The 8,482-nt window shown below is 46.6% G+C and overlaps 1 protein-coding gene across 1 annotated transcript in view; it reads left to right on the plus strand.

Annotated features, from left to right (window-relative positions):
* Positions 1-8,482, plus strand: part of Dnajc16 (DnaJ heat shock protein family (Hsp40) member C16) — a 31,900-nt gene that overhangs the window by 2,502 nt on the left and 20,916 nt on the right. Inside the window, exons 3-4 of the mRNA XM_026782091.1 lie at positions 3,912-3,978; positions 5,608-5,941. Of these exons, the coding sequence (XP_026637892.1) occupies positions 3,912-3,978; positions 5,608-5,941 (401 nt within the window). The remainder of the gene's footprint in view (positions 1-3,911; positions 3,979-5,607; positions 5,942-8,482) is intronic.

The following is an 8,482-nucleotide window of genomic DNA, read 5'->3' on the forward strand; positions in this document are numbered from 1 at the left end:
AAAAAAAAAAAGTAGTTGGGGCAACCCTTGAGCTGAGCTGATAGTTCTGGGTTCTGTTAGAAGCAGAATGAGCAAGCCACTAAACAGCACTTCTAGATGGCCTCTGCATCAACTCTTGCCTCCATGTTCCCGCCCTGCTTGAGTTCCTGTGCTGAGTTCTGTGGAAGAAGTGAAATAAACCCTTCCTTCCTCTTGAGAAAAAAAAAGTAATCAAACTGGACATGGTACCCTACACTTAAGATCCCAGCACTTGGGAGGCAGAGGCAGGAGCCTTACCCACTCTGAGTTCAAGTCCACTAGAGCAAATGAATCAGGAAAGGGAAGGAACTGACAGTGATGTGATCAGCAGCCATGTGCTGCCCTTCCTGTCGTGTGATATTTATAGTAATTTTGTTGGTTTGGTTTGGTTTTTCTGAGACAAGGTCTCTCCTTTTTTTAAAAATATTATTTTGAATTCTGTGTATATATCAGAAGAGGCTGCCAAGTACCTGGAGCTGTGAGTTGCTGATGTGGGTGCAGGAACTGAACCCAGGTCCTCTGCCTCTGAGAGCAGCAAGTGCTTAACCACTGAGCCATCCCTCCAGCCCCATAAAGCAGTTCTTAATAGGTATAAGTGCTACAGGAAACATTATACAGTTCTGTTCTCTAAATCTCTAAGCTATAGAAAAGTTTAGAATAAGTACTTTGGCCTCCAATTTTAAGAGGAGATTCAAGAACCAAGTGTAATTACTTTAAAAAAAAAAATCTTAAAGAGAGCTATCAGATTTTTTTGGGGGGTGGGGTGGGGAGACAGGGATCTTTCTATATAGCCTGTCTGGCCTAGAACTTGCTGTGTAGACCAGGCTGGCCCTGAACTCACAGGGATCCCCTGCCTCTCGAGTGTTATGTATACTCATGAGAACTATCAGTTTTATCTGTTGTTTTCAGGATTATCATTAGCAGAGGAGCAATAAGTGTTAAACTTTCTGGGGCAAACCTCTCTGAGGACAGCTTCAGCCCAGCCCAAGAGTCACAAATGCTAAGCAGTTGCAGAGAGAGTGACAGGCATGGTGTTTCTGAGCACCTACTGCATGGTCACCTCCGGGTTCTGTGTCTCATGGCCCCCATTTGATTAGCCTGTGAAAGAGGTGTTTGAACCCCATAGACAAATGGAAAGGTCAAAGCTCAGAGTTGGTAAGCCTGTATTGCCTTTGACTTTGTGATCACTTGCCCGTCTGTGCATGAGTAAAGTTGAGCACATTAGAGCTTTGGCAGCAAGGAGTGTCCAGTTGGGCAGCCACAAAGCTTCCCGAAGCAGATGAGTCTGTAATCAGGCCTGGCTCTGGCTGGCACCATTTTCCCTCACTAAACAGATTTAGCTTAATTTTAAACTAGTTGTGGTAAAGGTCAAAGGTCGTTTATAATGTTCTGAACATGTATTTGGGACTATATTCATATCGTGAGGACTCTAGAATTGGATGCTGAGAGCAAAGCGCGTTGTCCACTAATACATGGCCTCTTTCCAGCAATTCTCTGCCAAACTGGCTTTTAGTAATATTTCAGGGCCATGCCTCGCTGTACTTAAAGCAAAATTGACAACCCGCGGTTATTTCAGAAATAGCAGCCTCTGGATGGGATGTCTAGCCTTGGCTGGACAGAATGGTGGCCTAAGGATGTGGGACGTCCTGCAAGAATGCCTTGTGCTGTAAAAGGTGTTGTGTCCCTTCTTCCTGCTGGAGTCTCCTGGAATAATTCGTGGCCGTACAAATGAACAGTGCTGGCTCTGTGCATTGAAATCGTATTTTACCTGTGTGTTTGTACCGTCCTCCTGTTCTCCACCGTGTGGGCCCTGGCAGTGTTTTCTCACTTTATTCTGTGTCCCCTCTAGATGGTTTCATAGAAACACTGAAAGTGGCGTCATGGCCCCACTTCACTCCAGAATAACTTGAGGAAGAGGGAAATGGTTTCATAGCAACACCAAAAGTGCCCTTATGGCCCCATTTGACTTCCAGAAGGATCCTAGGCAGGGAAGAGGTTAGCAGTCGACTATATTTTGCCAGGTGCTTTACTAAGTATTTCTTAGACCTCACAAAAATTGTTACTTGCTTGGTGAAACCATGTAAAATTACTTTTTTCTGTCAGGAAAACCATATTCTCACCCAAGAATTGTATTATCATGAGTACTTTTATTTGCCATCCGTGTTAGCAGAGTACCAAGGCCCCCAGGAGAAGCAGATTGGCGGAACATGGTTCGCTCAGCCAAGGCACATCAAATATGCCTCATTCTTAGCTGAAATTACTTCTTACCATCGTCACTTTATTCCTTTAGAGGTCATGCTGACAGTCGCTTGAGCCCATGTGCAGTCTTCACTATGAAACGGAAAGTTTGCCTGGCGTGAGGCAGCTCGTGAGTCTGTCTCACTCCCTGAACTCAACAGTGGACAGTGCTCCCCTCAGGCTGAACTTTCCTGCTCCAAGTACTTGCAACTTTGCGAGGTCCCCCGCCTTCTCTATCAGTGTAGACTGCCTTCTGAGGGTCTCAGTTAACCTGTCCTGTCCAGCTGCCTCCGACACTGCCTCGGCCTCATGCAAAGCCCCTCCTCCCCTTCCTGTCCTGGACAGCTCCTCATAGCTCCTTGAGTCTCCTCATGTCAAGTCATTTGCAGGCTCACACAGCTCTGTCCACTCATCCTCGAACCAGAGTCTGAGCATCCCATCCCCTTAAGTCCTGCTGTTTCCGGTGTGCCTACCTTGCATTGACTTTTTTTTTTTTAAAGTTTTATTTATTTATTATATACAGTATTGTGTCTGCCTGCAGGCCAGAAGAGGGCATCAGATCTCATTACAGATGGTTGTGAGCCACCATGTGGTTGCTGGGAACTGAACTTTGGAAGAGCAGGCAGTGCTCTTAACCACTGAGCCATCTCTCCAGCCCCCTTGCATTGACTTTTTAACCTCAGTAATATTTATGCAAGGATTCAGTGGGTAAGGGCAGAGTGGTATCCAAATTCCAGTCACTTGAGATGGCATTGGCAGCACACACCTTTAATTCCAGCACTCAGGAGGCAGAGACAGGTGGATCTCTGTGAGTTTGAGGCTAGCCTGATCTATAGAGTGAGTTCCAGGACAGCCAGGACTGTTTCACAGAAAAACCCTTGTTTCGAAATAAGAAAAAGAAAGGAAGGAAGGAAAGGAAAGGAAAGGAAAGGAAGGAAAGGAAAGGAAAGGAAAGGAAAGGAAAGGAAAGGAAAAAGAAGAATATGGGGTATAAAGCATCACATTCCTGCTCGAATAAGCTTGTTGAATTGTAGATGATTTATTCAGTACTTTTGATGTGTTCTCAGCCTTTTCCACTTCCCTGTGAGTTGTTTTTCTTCTCAGAATATTTTCTAGAAGAAATTTCTTAAAACTAGTGGATGTGATTATATAAAGAGTGAGTGGGTCCAGGCTTAGTGGCTCACGCCCTTAATTCCAGTACTTGACGGGGATGGGGGAGCAGAAGCAGGTGATCTCAGTGAGTTTGAGGTCAGCTTGGTCCACCAAGAGAGTTCCAGGACTGCTAGGGCTACATAGAGGGACCCTGTCTCAAAACAACAGCAAAGAATAAATGGGGCTGGGTGTGGTCGAACAGGCCTGTGATCCCTGCTGTCACAGTGCTGAGGGATGAAGATGAGGGTGCAGATGTGTCTCCTCAGGAGCATGCTGCGGGGCTCTCTGGCGCTTTGAAAGTGTGCCCAGCTGGAGCATCTTAAGAGGAAATTGCCTGAGTTAAAGTTGCATTTTTTTTATGCTCATGTGAAGCAGCTGATTGTTTCTACGTTAGGAAGCAGTGCTAAGCAAACCACCTTCCTTCGCTAGTGATGAGCTGTGTATGTAAGGTGATAAAATGATCGTGTGTGAACAGTTCTCACTCTCTGCCATCTGCGTTTCAGGCATCCTGACAAAAACAAAGACCCTGGTGCCGAGGACAAGTTCATTCAGATCAGCAAGGCCTATGAGGTACCGTGTCAGACACTCCATTGCCTCCATTAATGCCTAAAAATGGGGTGGAGGGACTGGGGAGATAACTCAGCATCTCAACCATGTAAGCAGGAGGTCCAAAGTTTGCATCTGCAGAACCCACACAAAGGCCTGATGGGCTTAGCAGGCCATCTGCAGTTTCAGTGCTCAGAAGGCTGAGAAAGGATCCCCAGGGCTGCTTGCCAGCTAGGCTCGCCTGTGCTGAGAGCTCTGGGTTCAGTTGAGAGACTCTGTCTGAGTGAGTAAGGCAGAGAAGGGCATCAGCTTTGGCCTTCCTCGGCCCATGTGTGCACACACATGCAAACAGAAATGCAAACACATACACAGAGCGAAACAAAAGGAACACAGGTGGGCACGTTCCCCACACCTGATCCGGTCTCCTCATGAGAAAGTGGCTTTGTCCCCCGCCCACCACCACCATGTTGAAGCAGGTGCCTGAACATTTCAGCCCCTGGAAAACCTGACCCACTTTGAAAGCTTTAATTAGAATTGTGCAATTACTCAGGATAGATGTCTGCTGTGATTGCAGAGTCACACACCAGTTTGCCTGGTTACACAAGGTTACAAATAACTTTAAAATACATGATTTTTGGTAAGTCTCCAACATGTCACCTTAAATAACATGGCCTAGAATACATGTAAACAGTGAGTCTCAGGCCACCTGATTTGTTGGGTACTGTGCTCCAGCCAGTAGTGCTTAGGCTGTATAGTGAGTGACTCATCATCCTAAAACATTAGCAGATTGGAGTCTTCAAAGTTAGGTTTCAGTAAAACAAAGTCAGTGGTAAAATGGCTCGGTAGGTAAGGATACCTGCTACCAAGCCCAAAGACCTGTGTTCAATCCCCAGGACCCCAGTGCTGGAAAGAAAGAACTGACTCCTGCAAGTTGCCCTCTGACCTCCACACCTGTGTCCTGGCAGGCATTAGATAAGCGTAAATGCAAAAAGCTGAAGTCGGTTCATGCATGAGGCCCTGGACTCTGCTCTTTGGTTACCTTTTAGTTGTCAAGCATACCATACCTTGGTCCAGATGACTTTAACTGCAAGGATACAGCCAGGGTAATATTCTGTGATGGATCCTGGTGACGTCATTGTCGGGTCTTATTTGTTACTTCTTTACTAGTACTTACTGAGATTGGCAGCCTTAATATCAGCATGAGTGTGGAGAGCTCAACAAATGAAATTTGAGGTTCTAATGTTTCTATTCGGAGGTTTTATGTGTGTGTGGTTTGTATTTTGTGAGCTTACATGTGTCACAACATTCATGTAGTGCCCAGAGGAAAGCTTGCATGAGTTGGCTCTCCAGCCATATGGATTCTAGGGATGGTAAGGTCATAATCTCCTCTCTCCTTCCCTCCCGTGCCTCCTTGCTGGAGGTTGAACCCAGCATCCCTGTTATACATTTATTAGAAATGTACTTCTTCTGTCTTTCAGGCTGCTTATAGAGAAGTCACGTGGGGCTGGGGTGTGGCTCAGCGTAAAGGGTTTGCCAAGTGTGCCCAAGGCCTGACTTCAGTCAGGCCTCAGTCCTGAAAGAAGAGAAGAGAAAGGAAAGTACTTTGATAAACCACTTCCTCCTTTAGCCTCCTTGTCATCTTCTTGCTTATAGATTCTCTCCAATGAGGAGAAGAGGACGAACTACGACCACTATGGTGACGCTGGTGAGAACCAGGGCTACCAGAAGCAGCAGCGCGAGTATCGCTTCCGCCACTTCCATGAGAACTTTTATTTCGATGAGTCGTTTTTCCACTTCCCTTTCAATTCGGAGCGGCGGGACTCCATCGATGAGAAGTACTTGTTGCACTTTTCACACTACGTGAATGAAGTGGTTCCCGATAGCTTCAAGAAACCCTACCTCATTAAGATTACCTCGGATTGGTGCTTTAGCTGTATCCATATCGAGCCGGTCTGGAAAGAAGTGGTCCAAGAATTGGAAGGACTGGGTAAGTCGTTTCCTTATTAGGATACATTTATACAGGAGGTGATGCTTGTCATGCTTTTTTTCTTTTTAAGACTTATGTGTTTTGTATATATGAGTGTTCACCCACATGTATGTGTGTGTATTACATGCACACAGTGAACATGGAGACCAGAAGAGGGTGTTAAATCTCCTGGAATTGGAGCCAGAGGTTGTTGTGAGCTGCCCTGTGTACACTGGGAACTGAAGCCAGGTCCTCTGCAAGAGCAGCCAGTGCCCTTAACCCCAGAGCCATCTCCCCACCCACCATTCTTAAATTTGGTGGGCTACTGGAAAAAGGGAACCATCGGTGTACTTTCTTTTCCCAAGTCCAAAATGATTGATTTTTGAAGGATGTTTATGGAAAGGGAGATGTAGAAGCTACTTTTCTTTTTATTTATTTATTTTTTTATTTTTCTAAGACAGGGTTTCTCTGAAGCTTTGGAGCCTGTCCTGGAGCTAGCTCTTGTAGACCAGGCTGGCCTCAAACTCACAGAGATCCACCTGCCTCTGCCTCCCGAGTGCTGGAATTAAAGGCGTGTGCCACCACCTAGCCTGGCCACTCTTTTTATTTTTTAAATGTGTATGAATGTTTTGCCTGAACATATTTATGTTCCCCGCTTGGATGCCTGGTCCCTGAGGAGACTAAAAGAGGGTGTCAGAACCCCTGGAACTTCAGTTACAGAAGATTGTGAGCCTTCATGTGGGTGCTGGGAATCAAGCCCAGGTCCTCTGCAAGAGCATCAACACTCTTACCCATCAAGCCATGTCTCCAATCTCTGATTTCCTAAAGGCATACACCACTATGCCAGACTCTTTTTATTATTATTACTGTTATTGTTGTTGTTTATTTGGGCAGCAGGGGAGAAGGCTGGTGCTGTGGTGCTCATAGGGAGGTCAAAGGACAACTTTGAACCGTCATTCTCTCTTTCTACCTTTATGTGGACCCTGAGGATTCAACTCAAGTTGGCAGTGTTACATAGCAAGCGCCTTTATTACTCAACCATCTTGCTGGCTTTGCCTGATTGATTTAAAGTTTTATCTATGTAGTATCCAAGTCTCTTATTAGAAAGGGCAACTAGCTGAATGTCTCCACCCTAGCGCAGGGGCTGATAATAAAGCCAAACTATTTTCCGGCCCATAAGCTCAGGAACCAGGGACTAGGACTGCTCCGAGCAGTCCTTACAGTGGTGAGGATCACTTATGAGAGGTCCGAAAAGGAAAAAAAAAAAAGACAAAAAATTTGAACAGTGTGAAAGGACCACTCTAAGTGGCCCAAAAAGAGAAAACAAAAAAACAAAAAAATTTGAACAGCACGAGGATCACTCTGAGTGGTCTGGTCACATTTTTAGCTATGGGAAGCAACCAGAGGTGAATGGGAGCGAAAGCTGAGTTGGGAAGGGAACCTTACCGTTTGCAGCGATGGAGCAGGCAGAGAATGTGTCCTCAGCCGGCCCGCCCATGGGCTGGAGGGAACACCAAGAGAGCCTGGGCGAGTCACTCAACCAGTGTTATTCTTTTTTAAGATACGGTGTGGGGTCCCACAGCCTGTCCCACAGGGGCCCAAGGTCTAGGTGGTTCCTGCTTGCAGGGGGTGAGCGGGGCTTGTCTCTTAAAAGGACAGGGTACCCAGGGGACAGACCAGGCCCCAGATCATAACATTCAGTATACTCAGGACCCTGGATGCAGTCACCTGGAACCACTGTGCTGGAAACAGTAAGCTATGGAAAAAGAGAAAGTGAGTGGGATTCAAGGAATCCAGCATTCCTTGAGGGGTGGGGGACGACACACGGACACAACACAGCTTTAATATGGGCTGATGTAAACCTTCTCAGAAGGACTTGAAGTCAATGAAGGTGTTAGCTATAGAGACACCATTGGGCCTGGGCCAGGGCCAAGACCCCAAAACTGTAGCATCCTTGATTAGTCTAGGCTGGAGCAAGCTAAGAACAAGGAGATGGGACCTGGGACCATATCATGAGTCCATTGTCCTTTTGTAGACCGTGGTTTGATTTCAAGTAGAAGGAGTAGGTCTTTGCAGATTTTAGACAGAGGCGTGGTGTGATTCACGTAAAAGGAACAATCTGGTGATTATGTTAAGAACAGGAAAGACCACTTTGGAGGCCATTGTAGCTGCCAACCAAGAGGGATGAGGAAGCTATGTGCTGTGGTGCACACCTGTGATTCATGCACCTGGGGAGCCAGAGGCAAGAAGATAGGGTGTTCGGGTCAGCCTCGGTTACAAACTGAGGTGGAAAGAGGGGTTAGGGGAATGCTGCCTTGGCATCTTCTGAAGAGAGACCCAGGAAGCTGGCTGGAAGATTCGATGTGGGTGTAGGGGATGAGAAGGGTGGCTGTGTGGTGGGAGAAATGGAGCTGCCATGTTTGCAGTGGTGGAGGCAGTGGTGGAGCTCTGTGGGAGGAGACCAGTTTGGTTTCAGGTATTTGACACTCAAGTCTCCCAGACACCCCAAAAATGTCTCCTTACTGCCTGTTAATCTTGCACTTAAGAGTAGCTGGCCCTAGC

The sequence above is a fragment of the Microtus ochrogaster genome, chromosome 10, assembly GCF_000317375.1.
Source record: "Microtus ochrogaster isolate Prairie Vole_2 chromosome 10, MicOch1.0, whole genome shotgun sequence".
Classification (NCBI taxonomy): domain Eukaryota; kingdom Metazoa; phylum Chordata; class Mammalia; order Rodentia; family Cricetidae; genus Microtus; species Microtus ochrogaster.